This window comes from Mus pahari, chromosome 4, assembly GCF_900095145.1.
Source record: "Mus pahari chromosome 4, PAHARI_EIJ_v1.1, whole genome shotgun sequence".
Lineage (NCBI taxonomy): Eukaryota > Metazoa > Chordata > Mammalia > Rodentia > Muridae > Mus > Mus pahari.
This window is the reverse complement of record NC_034593.1, coordinates 34,833,162-34,847,642: the sequence shown is the minus strand read 5'-3', so window position 1 is coordinate 34,847,642 and position 14,481 is coordinate 34,833,162. Positions and strand designations below refer to the sequence as shown.

The 14,481-nt window shown below is 36.8% G+C and overlaps 1 protein-coding gene across 1 annotated transcript in view; it reads right to left on the bottom strand.

Annotated features, from left to right (window-relative positions):
- Window positions 1-2,205: 2,205 nt before the first annotated feature.
- Slc25a31 (solute carrier family 25 member 31) overlaps window positions 2,206-14,481 on the bottom strand; it is a 17,410-nt gene continuing 5,134 nt past the window's right edge. Inside the window, exons 2-6 of the mRNA XM_021196647.1 lie at window positions 11,790-11,917; window positions 7,321-7,438; window positions 6,214-6,368; window positions 5,093-5,218; window positions 2,206-2,936 (exon numbers count right to left, since the gene is read on the bottom strand). Coding sequence (XP_021052306.1) covers window positions 2,736-2,936; window positions 5,093-5,218; window positions 6,214-6,368; window positions 7,321-7,438; window positions 11,790-11,917 — 728 coding nt within the window. The 3' untranslated portion in view covers window positions 2,206-2,735. The remainder of the gene's footprint in view (window positions 2,937-5,092; window positions 5,219-6,213; window positions 6,369-7,320; window positions 7,439-11,789; window positions 11,918-14,481) is intronic.

The window sequence follows — 14,481 nt, the reverse complement described above, 5'->3', positions numbered from 1 at the left end:
CAATCTTACAGCACAAGCCATTGGTGTTCTGTTGAGAAAATTTTCCTCTGTGCCCATATCTTCGAGGCTTTCCCCCACTTTCTCCTCTATAAATTTCAGTGTCTCTGGTTTTATGTGGAAGTCTTTGATAGTGGAATGGATATCAAGGAAACAGGGAGTAACCACGTTCTGACTGGATTTAAAGGTAGCTTCACAAGGCAGAACTCATGCCTTATATTTTTACCTGGGACAAAATCCTGTTGCTGGCTAGGTCACAGGCCTGGTTGGAAAACCTTATACTACTATTCAGCTAAATGAAGATGATCAACTGCTGCTCAGTTCCTATATAGACCTCAGATGAGTGTTTCTATCAACCCTTTTCAGAGAAGCTTCTTTTACAGTAGAGAGAAATTAATAGAAACCTACTAGAAATTAATAGAAACCAGTTGGAATATGTGAAGCCATCTGCCTATCTATCTATCTATCTATCTATCTATCTATCTATCTATCTATCTATCTATCTATCCATCCATCCATCTCACAGCCCAGCAGTTCAGGCATCATAGTGGAAAAGGAGACTTAGAGAGACTGCATGAGTTAGAGGTAGATGTCTGCACCAGAAATGGTATTTGCCAGATTTGTCATAGTTGTGATTAAATGCACGAGACCTGCATAAGATTAAGCCATTCAGAATCCAAGCATGGACAGGGAAGGGGCTCTTCAAGTGCTACTACCCGCTGAGGAGATGCTAGTAACTGGTGGCTGCTGGAGAATCAGTTTCTTCACAGATGCAGCCTGGGAGGCTACCCCCATATTCCAGCAGACTGTCCTACATGGGTTTAAAACACTTGTACAAATAGTTGGTAAGAAATAGTCCTGATAAGGATAGAGGAGAAACTGGAGGGGAGTGCATTTGATCAAATATATTATTATATTCATGTATGAAATTCTCAAACAGTAAAAAAAAAAAAAATACAAAAGTAAAAGAAAAAACTGTCTCCCACAGTACTATTTTATAGAACTGATTGAAAAATATATATATCCATATACTATTAGCTTGGGTTCAATAACAATTGAATAAATTGCACTTTGCTAATTCCCATTCACTTAAATATACATGAACAGAAACTATACATATCTTAGTTTAAATTCAATAATTTTAGTTTGCATATTGACTTAAATATCCCAGAGGAAAAAAGTTGCTCTAACTTCTTAAAGTTTTAGAAAAAGAATGTAGAGAAACTTATGAAACAAGACTGTCAAATTCAGCAGACAGTTTGGTACCCATCTTAAGCAAAGGTTCACTGTGCTTTCCCAACTTGATATCAACAATTATTTCCCTGTGCAGTCTACATTGCTTTGTTCACTGTAACTGATCTATGATTAACAACAGTTTAGTGTCATACAGGGTTCAACTCTGCCTAGGATGCTAAGTATCTAACTTTTCTTTCTTGATTTTACCTTGACTAGAGTCTAGTAATGTAGTAGTTTCTTTGGTCTTTATCTGTACCATTCAGAACTTTCAAAATTTCTTTTTTTCTAAGCATGACTCCAGAAGTAGTAATAATTTAGTTCATCTTTATGTGGAAAACTATTACAGATAACATATTTTTTTAGTTATATCTTTCTTCTGAAAGAATTTCCCTTTTGTTTCTGGCTTCTGTTACATTGACTATTACAAGAAACTATGTTAAGAGTCCCTAAGAGTTATTTTTTCCTTTGAGTAATACCATTTATTTTAAATAATTGTCATTGAAATATATCTAGCCCAAGCAGCAGGAAAATGTTCTACACCATTACGCCAACTTGTAACCTCACAAAATTCCATAAAATAGTTTTTCTCTACTGGCTTAACATTCTTTTACCCACCAAACTTGAAAATCTTGTATATTTTGAATGTACTTGATTTCACATCTCTGAAAAAAAATGAGACTCTCCTACAAAACCTTGGAAATAGCATCTACCCCTTAGGGAAATGTTTGTTTTGAGACAGGGTGTCTCTAGGAAGGCAAACTGGCTTGAACTCTGGATCCTCCTGCTTCAGTTTCCTACAGTGCTAGAATTATGTGCACATTCCACCATATTCAGCTTGAAGACATCTTTTGTTGGCTAGATGCAAGCCAGCTCCATTTCAATAAAAACATTCAATGGTGTGCTTATAGGTAAAGTTAGTGTGTGTGTCTGTGTGTGTCCTGTATGAGAGCTGGGGAAAAAGGCTCATTACAATAGTTTTGAACTTGCTTTATTATCAATACAGAATACAAAATATAATATCCAGAGGAGATTTCTTTTTCAAAGATTTACTTACACTAGCAAAACTAAACATTAGCAAATAGTCCAACCTATACTTTTCAAATAGTTTGATAGTGTCACTAAGTCATTATCAACTTTTCAACTATTTGTCATACAATTTCTAAAAGATGGGATTACTGCTGTACTAAGCAAATTGAAGTTTAAAGACACCTCCTCAGATTTCACATTATATGGTGTTCATCACAAGTGTAAAATTTTTTTTAACAGAAGTAACATACACAAACTATAATTAAAATGCCTTACTATATGATTCTGGGTCTAAGTGAAAAGAAAACCATTTTTGTCCTGACCTTTAATACTAAAATCTTGAAAAAAAATCTTTTCTTTATTGCAGAACAAATACTGTAAGAGACACTGACAGTAGTAACACACTATCAAAATATATACAAATGGCAGCTATGTAATTTTCATGTTTTTTACATTAGAAATATGCATTTCTCAATTTAATCTCCTGATGAACCACCTCCAACATCGATGTTGAGAAACTCCTTGATTTTATCATATAACACCAAGACCAAAGCCCCCCCTGTACCACGAAGGATGTTAGAGAAGGCACCATGAAAGAAGGCAGCAATTCCTTCATGATTGTAGATTTTCAGAAAGCAGTCTATGGTTCCTTTATATTGTCGTTTAGATTCCCCACTCTATGTTAAAAAGACAAATAATTTTCGATTAGTTTATTATCTTTTAAGACATTTTAGGATATCAGTACTATAGATGAAAACTAATACTATGTTGAGTTACTGAGAATATAGTTAATACTGCACCAAGGGAGTGAAGAATGTTCACACTTTTCACAATCCCTTGAAAACTGACCATATATCATTTGACAAATGTTACAGGATGACATGACATAAATCATAGCTTAATCTTACCATATGTCAATTAACTAAAAGACTCAGAACAAAATTAACACTAGGAAAACATGTATGTTTAGAGATTAGGAAATTTTTTATTTTAAAAGAAAACTTGGAAAACTAAAGAACCCCAAGACTCTCTAAATTAAATCTGGGATAATTAACATTAGGAGGAGACCGATGCGCTTTAAAAGTTTTCTAAAGAACATAAACATTAAAAAGTAGGAAAAGCTGCATGGTGGTGGTGTAAGCCATTAATTCTAGCACTTGCAGAGGCGGATATGAGGTCTTGAAAAACCTAAAATCCAATTACCCTCCCCCCCCAAACACACACAAATAGGGCTAAGTAAATAAGCATATGTCATAAAAGATGTAGAAAACAAACATCAGAGTATATGATGGGGAGATGGCTCAGGGCTTGACTTCAGATCCCCCAAATCCACTTGAATCCTTAAGTCTTAGGGCACACCTGAAGTCCTATTGCTCCTACAGTGAGATGGGAGGTAGGGACTAAGAGTCTCCTGGAAGCGCAAGGACCGCTAACCTGGTACTGGCAGGTAAACCAGGTACCCTGTGCTTAAGCAAAGTACAAAGTGAGGCCTGACATCTGAGGCTGTCCTATGAACTTCACAATAATGCGTGCGTGCGTGCGTGTGTGTGTGTGTGTGTGTGTGTGTGTGTGTGTGTGTGCGTGTGCGTGTGTGCACGCAAAAGACTTCATAAACACGAACACACAAAGATATTTTTCAGTTAAAAGATAATGAAATAAAACATGAAGAGTTTAAATCAAAGTTAAATCTTTGAAATACTTGGGGAATTCTCTCCAAGGCATGAGCCAGAGAAGAAGAATGGCTCCAAATTGTTAGACTGTCAAGGAGAATGTGGACACAGAGGAGTAGAGACTTAGAGTAACATACAACAAACTTCATGATAATTATTTTTAAAACTCAGAAAGCAGAAAAGTAAACCTATCAAAAACATTTCCGGGGAAATGAACCTAGAACTATAGAATTACTGCCTCAGAAATGCAGTGTCAAAGTCACTGTCACAAGGACAGCTGCATATGCCATGGTTTCCTCTTAGTGTTTCCCCAGGCTTTTATTTTGGGGAGCTTCATCTGATCACCTTAGGCAGTGTGCATTCCTTGATTTTCTGCACACTTCTTTTTAGTCCTTAATTGTGTGCCTTCAATACTGCACTATGAGTTTGGGTATAGATTCTGGATTTTTTTTGTATCACCAGAAATTGGTGTAGATTAAGCATTCAAATGTTTACTGAAGAAATGAATGCAACATGAAAGAGATGGAATATATAAAAATTTACACATTTATGTTTGGGACATGGGATATTTTAAATACTTTTTAAACCTTGGAGTTCAAAATTACATACTTTTTATCAAAATATAGCAAACAGGAAATTGTTATGCTAATAGCCTATAACTGAGTTTACTTTGCTTAAGGTAATATTTCAGTTAAGATGGATATACTTGAAGCTGAAGAGATTTCCTCAGTTCTTAGAACACTTGCTGATCTTTCAGAGGACCTACGTTTGATTTCCAGAACTCACATGGTAGCTCACAGCCACGTGTAAATTCAGTTCCTGAGTATCAAATGCCCTCTCCTATCCACCTTGGACATACAAGTGGTGAACACACAGACATACACAAAAGCAAAACACCTATACACATCAAATAATAATTATTCCAAAAAATGTAAAAAAGATGAATCTCTTCATCCAGTCTCTATCATCCCGTCCGCACTCCCAGGAATTAAGGAGCAGAAGGCATTTTTGTTTTCACAGCAGAAAGGAAGCTTTGCTGGCTGCTGGCTCTTTTACAGTAGGAAACAAACTAACCTTCAGCTAAAAGGTCTCTGAAACTCAAAAACATCACATTTGTGTTTTTAAGGTACAGACTGAGTCAGTTAAACTTATAAATACATTACCTGCATCATCATACGTCTTCTAACTGTGTCAAAGGGATAGGAGAGTATTCCAGAACAGGTAGTCACGATTTGAGCAATGATAAAAGAGACAAGAAATGGGGTTTCCTTTGGCTTTGGTAATAAGCCCTAGGAGAGAAATGCACCAAGTAAGCAATAATCTAATTTTCCAAAGTTATATTAAATTCTTAATTAAAGGAGAGTTTTAAACATATATAAAAGATGAAATATTTAACGTGCAATAAAAACAAACGACTATAGCTGAGAAAGAAGGTCAGTAGTGCCTACCTATCAAGCAGAGGCCCTGGATTTGGTATTCGGAGTCACATGCTACAGTGATTAAGAGCAAAGATGTTTTGCTTGTCATTTAATAGTATGTTTCTTAGCAGCTGTTAGTGTCATGAAATTGTAGAGCACTTGATAAGGTTTCTAGAACTAAGTAACAGTTCAAAATGGCAGCCATTGTGTCTTTTTCCTCCATTAAAAAGTGCTATTAAAGCCAGGCATGGTGGCGCATGCCTTTAATCCCAGTACTTGGGAGGCAGAGGCAGGCAGATTTCTGAGTTCGAGGCTAGCCTGGTCTACAGAGTGAGTTCCAGGACAGCCACAGCTATACAGAGAAACCCTGTCTCGAAAAACCAAAAAAAAAAAAAAAAAAAAAGTGCCATTAAAGTTTGAACTCAAAAGGAAAACTACAAAGGAACCTGTAAAGTACCAACAGCAGCCAGTGCATAAACCAAGCCACATTTAATCAACCCTTCCCTAGTTTCCCACACTGATTATCTGCATATACAGTAATAATAAAGTTAACATAAATCAGAAAAAAGTTAGAACATGTCTTTTTTTCTGCTAAAGATATGGAGGTTGAACCAGACACTTTTTGCAGCATCCTGTATATGATGCAAAAACCTTAAATGCTTCATTGTTGAAAAAATGGCCATGTAAAATCAGTCCTAATAGTTATAACTTAACTAATTATGACAGTGATGGATTAATAAAATTTCTTTTCTCCTATTTTATCATTTATTTTGTTTTATGTATTTAATTATATATTAGAATACACTGATTAGAGTAAAAAGAACAAACCACATGTTTATTAGACCCATTTAAAGTCACTCAGTTACCTTAACGGTGTCATAAGCTCCAAAATAAGAGGCTCGGTAAACAATGATACCCTGAACAGAGACACCAAAGCCTTGGTATAGACCAATAAGTCCATCTGACTTGGCTATTTTCATAATGCAGTCACCCAAACCTGTGAACTGCCGCTGCTCAGGACCTAAAATAAAGCATTGAAGACTATTAGTTAACATTTATATCAAACATTTTAGTCAAAGTAATTAAACATTTTAAAAGTTCAAATGATAAAATTTCTAAGTAAAGGACACAAATAATCTTCCCATTCATCCAAGGAAGGTTTCAAAAGTAGTTCCAAAGAAATTACCTGAAAATATTAATCTCTTACAAAAGTAATTAGGCAACTGGACTCGAACTATTTCATCCTAATTGTCAGAAATTATGAAAAAAATACTTAGGAGGAAACAAAGGCAATCACTAGGGTGAGAGTTGTTTGTCACCCAGAGAAGAAGAGTCACTATAAATGACAAATACAGAAGGGTCTATGATTAAAAAAAAAAGTTACAAACAAGCTTTGTGTTCACTATTGTTAAATGCCCATTTCCATTTTCTCTAATTTTAAAGAGAAAGAAAAATGAGTTACTCTAATACTGATGACTATATATCTGGAGCAGAATAAATTCTGTAGACTAGGTACTGGAAAGATGGCTCAGCAGTTAAGGGTGTCTGCTGTTCTTCCATAGGACATGAGTTCAATTCCCAGCACTTCAGCTAGATGGGTCCCAAGTGCCTGCAACTTAAATTCCAGAGACTCCAACACTCACTTCTGGACTCTACCAGCACTTGCACACACATGGCATTCACTCACACAGACAGAAACACACAATTAAATCTCAAAAAAACTTGTATTTGATAACAATTTTGGCACACAAATGGTTCAAAGTACAAAGAAATAGTCAATGTTTATAAAAACTCTGTACAATGTTTAATCTCAGCACTCGGGAGATGAAGGCAGGCAGATCTCTGATTTCTAGGCTAGTCTGATCCACAGAGTGAGTTCCAGGACAGTTAGGTCTACACAGAGAAACCCTGTCTCAGAAAAGAAAACCACCCCCACCAAAACAAAACAAACAAACAAACAAAAAACCCTGTACCTTTTCCAATATCCACACCTAATCGGGTTCTGGCAAAATCTAGTGGGTATACCACACACAAGGATGTTGCTCCAGCAGCCCCTCCAGAAGCCAGGTTTGCTAGAAACCACCTCCAGAACTAAAACACAAATTTCAAAAGCATTAAAATTTAGAATCTAACTGTTCAAATAGCTAATGAACTAATTTTCACAAAGGTTAAAAAAACCCAAGATTTATAAGCTGCTCTTATAAACATCTATAACAATATGCAAATTTTTCCCTCATATCCATGTATTCTCTCCCCAATCCCACTTCCATGCTGAGAAGAGCCCAGGACAGCATCAAGGGCTTATGGGAAAAGAACTGATTATCTAAACTGGAACTGTTAAGGAAAATTCAGGGCAGAAGGCTTTTGTAACCAATAAGAACAAAGTGAAATATTCTAGTCATATTCAGTCTGCTGCTACACTCAGTGCTAATATTTCTAGTGTTACTTTTTTAAGTCTTGGGCAGTTTGAAACTCCTAACTTTATCCTTTCCTAGCAGACAGCTGTTTCATGCTTTAACATTTACTTCTTTTATGAGGCATCTCATCTCCGGCCCTGTAAAACTTGATGACCATGGCCTCTTCCTATCAACATTTTATGTCAGAGAACTAAAGGACCAACCCAAAATGTGTCACACTATAACCAGATTTTTAATCTCGTATTTAAAATTTTCAACTGTAGTTATTTATATATACTTACATTCTTGAGGCCAAGATTATTTGTATTTAATAAATTTAGCTACAATTCACACTTCACACAACTTTTTCTTGAATACAATTCAGCAAGTTAGCTTCAGACTTAAATAGCCATCATCACACTTTTAAAATATTTTTATCACCTCCAAAGAAATCCTATATCCTTTATAAGTCAGTCTACATCCTTCCTAACTCTTGAGCCCCAGGAACTTATTTTTCTCTAAAGTATCAATTGTGGAGATTTCATAGAACAAACTAACACAACATGCAGAATTATCTGTGGTAGTTTTGTTTTCATTTGAAAATGCTTTCAAAGTTGATTCATGTGGCAACATCTACTACTACATACACTTCATCTGTTTAACTGCCAAGTGATAGCGCTATATGGATGATACATCTGAGTTTATCTATCAACCAATTGTTTCCATTGGCTGCATGCCAGACTCTTAGGTCATCTACTTTTTCACAGAACAAGTCATGGGATTTTGCCCAGAGACATATATTCAATAAATAATGATTTTAATGAAATAGATAGGCAATGCTACTGGTTATTTTCTAACTCTCATGGCTCCTTTTAAGTGAAATGCATCTGTACTACTGTGCATCATGTTACACAATTACAGGCAGATAGATAATTGGATCGAGAGATTGCATATAACTCTGGGGTAACTAACCCATGAAAATCTGGCAGAAAAACATGAGCTGGTCTGGACTTTCTTAGGGATTAGACATAAGATGTTAGAGACTCTAGTTATTAGTAAGAGTAGAAATGGAAACATTAATTTTTTGATATTTGTTGAGTTTTTAAAAGCTAGAGATAGACTTGTGGGGGGGAATTGCAGGCTGGTATCCAGTTGAGCTGAGGTCTGAACCCTGATGGTCATAATTCACCTACATGACACGGTAGGCGTTCCCTCATGCTCCTGGAACTCCAGCCCCTGCCCAAGTTACCACCTCCCACAGCCCCCACAAGAGAAGCATGGTCAGTAGTCATGTAAGCAATGGCCCAAGCTTCTGACCTCCAGGCTAATATCCTCCCCAGTTACCTAGCAGCAGTGAAGACCATAAAAAGGGGTGCTCAGCCCTACCATGCTCATTACTCTCTTACTCCTTTGTCCTCTTACCTCTCACTTCTCTCACTCCTCTCTCCTCTCTCTTTGTCTTCTCCTCTCTCCCTCTCTCCATCTCCTCCCCCTCTCTCCCCCTCCCTTCTCTCTTTCTCCCTGCGTTTCTATAATAAAGCTCTTAAACCATAGTCTCTGCTCTGCTCCATCAAGGCCCGCTGTGCACTCTGGTCAGTGATGGGAACTCCTTCCTCTATTCCCTCTCTCCCACAACCCTGGAGTGCTAGCAAGGTAGCTCCAGGGGGTTCCCCAGGCAGGCCTGCTCCTTGGCCACCCTCTGAAGAGTGGGATAGTAGAATGCCCACCCAGGGATGAGTGGATAGGGTAGGTAGCAGCTCTCCCATGCCCAACTGACCAGAGAATAGGGAAACTCTGGTGGGGCGTGGGCATATTTTTCCTCCCCTTATTCCCCAGGGCCCCCCTTTTTATTTTGTTCCCAACAGACTTGTTTCCAGACAGGAGGAATATCACATATGTACAAAGATACACATATAGTGTTTCAGATAGTGCTGACATACTATGGATCCCAAATTAAGATCCTCTGACTAAAGGCCATTAAAGATCACTATGATTATATTACAAACATATAAGTAATATATATAACTATATAACATATCTATTTACCTAAAATAGGGGGACAGTATTGAGGAAGACCGCGTATACAAAATATACCCATGAAAAGGAGGTTAAGAAGAAAGACTCTCATAGGAGGTGATTCTGGAGAGAAAGGGCACATATGTGGTTTGGTCCCTTGAGAGGCCATCTGCTCAAGTCCAAGAGCCAGTCATCACCCCTTCTGCCTGATCGAATTCAAGTGAACCTCTACTACTTATTACCAGTCAACCAAACATGACACATAATATAAAGACTTATAACCTACATCTTAAATTCTAGTAAATCTATTATTTCCTTCATGAATAAAAAAAGAAGGCAGATTACTGACTTAAGGTGGATAATACCTATTTTATTATTCAAAACAGTTCATGTCGTGCACGTAGAACTTATAAAATATGATAGGCAAATATAAGCAAAAGGAGAATGGGAGGCAGCCTGCTCAGGCAGAATAATGATCCTGAATTTATATAACTACACATCCAACACTACATTAAACATGAAACTAAACAACCCAAGAAAGGCTGATAATCAATAAAGGTTTCAATTATTATGTTTCTAATTTAAGATCTTACAATATTGCACTTTCATCCTCTTATATTTAGGCCATTCCATTCTAGTCAGCAAAGGTATTTGATATTTCAGTCTCCTTAAGACTTGCTTTGTTATTTAACATAAAAATTCTCCTATTCTGAAAAACGCCCCACGTATACTTGAGAAGAATATTAACTGTACTGTGTCAGATGGAATGGTGTGTATTTTTTGTTTCATGTCCATTTGAGCTAACATGGAATTTAATTTCAGTAATCAATGCTTTTCTTTCTAAAGATTCCATTCATTGTTCAAATCGGGATATTGAGATGATCAAAATACATGGGTTTTGTCCTGCTGATGTGACATATCACATCTAAAACTTCTTTTAAGCACTCTGAGATGAATCCCACTTTGTCCTAAATAACAGTTTCTGTTCACTCTGATGCACTGCTGGACTTCATGAGCTAGAATCCTGCTGAAGGCTCCCTCTACCCAACAAGGATCCTGCCTTGTTTCCTTTGGTTTTTTGTTTGTTTGTTTTTGTATCCTTTTTCTGTTTTGGTATGATAGTTACAAATGAGGTGACTGGCTTGCATATTTACTGTACTTTTTAGTTTAGTCCTAGTTATTAAAAAGTTCATTATACTATTAAACTTCCCATACCCTTATATATTTTGTGTTTGCTCTATGTGTCTGTTCATGTGAAGGCCAAAGGACAATTCTGGGTGTCATTCCTCAGGTGCTATCTGTCTGAGTCAGGGTCTCTTACTACCCTGAAGCTCACTGGTTCGGCTGGCATGGCTTGCAGTAGGCCCCAAGGATAAGATTCTTCCCCTGCATGAGGATTACAAGGGCAAACCCCTAGGCTCCAATTCTTTGTAAATATGAGCTGTGAGTTTAAAACTCAAAGCCCGCTTCTGCAGCAAATATCTTGTCTAAGCTATCTCTTATACACTTTTCTCTGGGCTTGACCTTTCTTCTTGTCTTTGCTTCTGTGTTGGAAGATTAAACCCAGAGTTCCACAGATGCAAAGCAACTACTACTGAACTACAGTCCAACAACTCCTCTGACACTTGATTTTCTTAAAGGAAAAATAATTCACATCTTTAGGGAATAAGCAACCCACTGCGGTAAGAAATATAAATCTGATGGTGGCTCCTTTATGCTACAAAAAGCAGTAATTATAAGATAAGAACTACACTTAACATTTACTCTGGGGTATAATGCACTGAGACAAATGATCCCTAGTTACTGAAACTAAGAGATTTCATTAAACTTGTTGAAGATAACATACAAATTTTATATATTTTTATTACTTAATATATGCTAACTTTAAACATGTAATTGTGTTCTATTTTTATTATTTATACAATTATTTTATCATTTTTACCAGAGTACCTTCACTCTAAATAAGACATTATAGAAAAACAAATTCAATAGTTTCTTAGAAAATTTTAGGCATATTGAAATATATTTACCTGTTTTTCTTTATTAACACCAGACATGAAAAGTTCTTTGTATTTGTCCTTAAAAGCGAAGTTTAAGGCTTGTGTTGGAAAGTATCGAATAACATTTGCCAAATTGCCACGCCAATAACTTAAAAATCCTATAGAATTAAACACATACATACATTTTGCATTAGTAAAGAATTTTCTAAAACACAAATCTACTGAAGGAAGAAAATGCAACATTAACTATGCTGCCCATCCCAATCTGTTCACTTTAAACAGGAAATCTGAAGAACTTAACAAAAGAAGTCATTAGCTAAACAAATACAGCAATATTCATTCTTTGTGGAAAACACAGAGCTCACTAGTAACCTCTGGCCTCATCCCCAACCTTGTTGCCAATTCCTACAGTAATAAAGCTGTTATCTGTGAGTACACTAGACCAAAAAACAGATCCAAATACTGATTTACACACAGAGCCATGAGAAGTAAAGTGGGGTAACAGAAACTATGCTTCCTTCATTTTATGTTCTGGAACCAAGTTGAAAGAAGGCTGGAGTTTACCAAAAGGGGAGAGGAGGAATGCTGAGAGGGGTAAGAGGGGCTGGTCCATTTTATCTCAAAGGAGTCTCTCGTGGTCTGTTGAAGTAAATAATTTCCACACCTTAATTCTCCATGTACTGCCCAACCTTCATGACTCAATCACCATGTGCTTAAAGTTATCCTTATATTCCAGAGCCCCTCTAGAGGATGACAGTTAACTCTTGCATAGTCTTGATTATTTTCAGGAGTTTCAAAGTGCCAAGTAGTTTGACTGTGCACTTTTGAATAAGGTATCTCTAGTCCAAATTTGGAGAATGCCCCAAATCAGGCCTTTAAAAACAAACATTCAAAAAACAGTGAATTCATAAAATGAATTGTTTACTTATTCCAGACTTGAAAATGAGAATGCAAATTAAAGTTAGTTATTTTGTATTTTTTTTTAAAGATTTATTTATTTATTTATTTATTTATTATATGCAAGTACACTGTAGCTGTCTTCAGACATTCCAGAAGAGGGAGTCAGATCTCCTTATGGATGGTTGTGAGCCACCCTGTGGTTGCTGGGATTTGAACTCAGGACCTTCGTAGAGCGGGTGCTCTTACCCGCTGAGCCATCTCACCAGCCCTATTTTGTATTTGTTAGCTACTTTAAAAAAGATAAAAGTATTAGTAAGTATGTAGAGAAAAAGATGAACCATTGTATAATATATGGGTTCCTCTGCAGAACTAAAAGGAGAAGGCAGTACCATAGGGCCTACAACCCCACTACTTAGTGCTTATACAGAGCCACTACAATTAGGATGCTGGAGATGTCTGCCTTTCCATGTGCAGCGCTATACACAGTAGCCAGTATACAGGATGCCTAAGCATCCATCAACAGATAAAAAAATGAAGAATATATACACAGCAGAATCATTGTTCCTTAAAAGAAAGTCCTAGCATTTCCAACTACATTTATAAACATGAGGATATTATGCTAAGTGAAATAGGAAGGCACAAAAAGAAAAATGCCACATACTATCACTTATATGTAGAATCTAAAAATATCTAACATAAGCAGAAAGTAGAATGGTGGCTCCCACAGGCTGGGCAGGGGTGTGTTTGGGGGTAAGCAGGGGAAAGTGAGATGTTGGTTATATGGGGTGAGGGAGTTTTGGATGTCTAACACAAAGAATGGGGCCTTTTAAAAATATTATTTTCATAAGACAGGGTTTCTTGTGTAACCTTGAATGTTCTCGAACTTGCTCTGTAGACCAGGGTGGCCTTGAACTCACAGAGATCTGCCTCTGCCTCCACTTCCCCCTTTAAAGAAATATAAACTTTGTTAAAGTAAACAAATAGCTTCCATTGGGATGGGGGGAGTGTCCCAGAACTGAGAACCTGATGGTGACTATTGTTAATAATACTGGTATATACTTCAAGTTTCCTAAAACAGTAGAGCATAAACATTCTGAAAACATACAACGTGATTAATTATGTATGGTGATGAATATGTTAGTTTGCTTGATAGTTGTGAGAGGATTAGCTAGGGCCAGGTGACTCCATGACAGGCTGCAAACTCTGTTTGGGAGACTAGGCCTAAGTTTCTGTTTCCCAGAAATGAGAACCTGGATCCAGGAACTTGTCATCAGCCAACCAGTCTTGGGCAGTCAGTCTCTTGTCTGAAGCAAAAATAGGTAGCCAGAATGAGTACATGGCTCATACACACATTAATGATCACTTTGGAAATGCCTAATTCAGATCATAAATTACTTGTTGGAATTCTGTAATAATGATTTCTGCATCAGATGTTCATTTCACAAAAAAAAAATTTACAGAACCTCATAGCTTTGGTTAACATACCAAATACAAATGAAAAATTTCATGACAAAAGTATCTTTAAATCAACACAAGATCCTGAGTGAAATAATTTGTAATTAATGGTATAACTAATTTTGCCTTTCTTTCTGAAAGATTTTCTATGCAACAGTGCAGGAGGTTCTTGAACTTACAGAAGTCCTTCTGACCCTTCCTTGTCTTTCATGCTATTTTGACTTACAAGTATATTCCTCTGAACTGTACATATAAAATTTCCCCCATAGGGCTGCAACCCTGTAGGTGGAACAACAACAGGAACTAACTAGTACCCCCTGGGTTTGTGTTTCTAGCTGCATTTGTAGCAGAAGATGACCTAATCGGC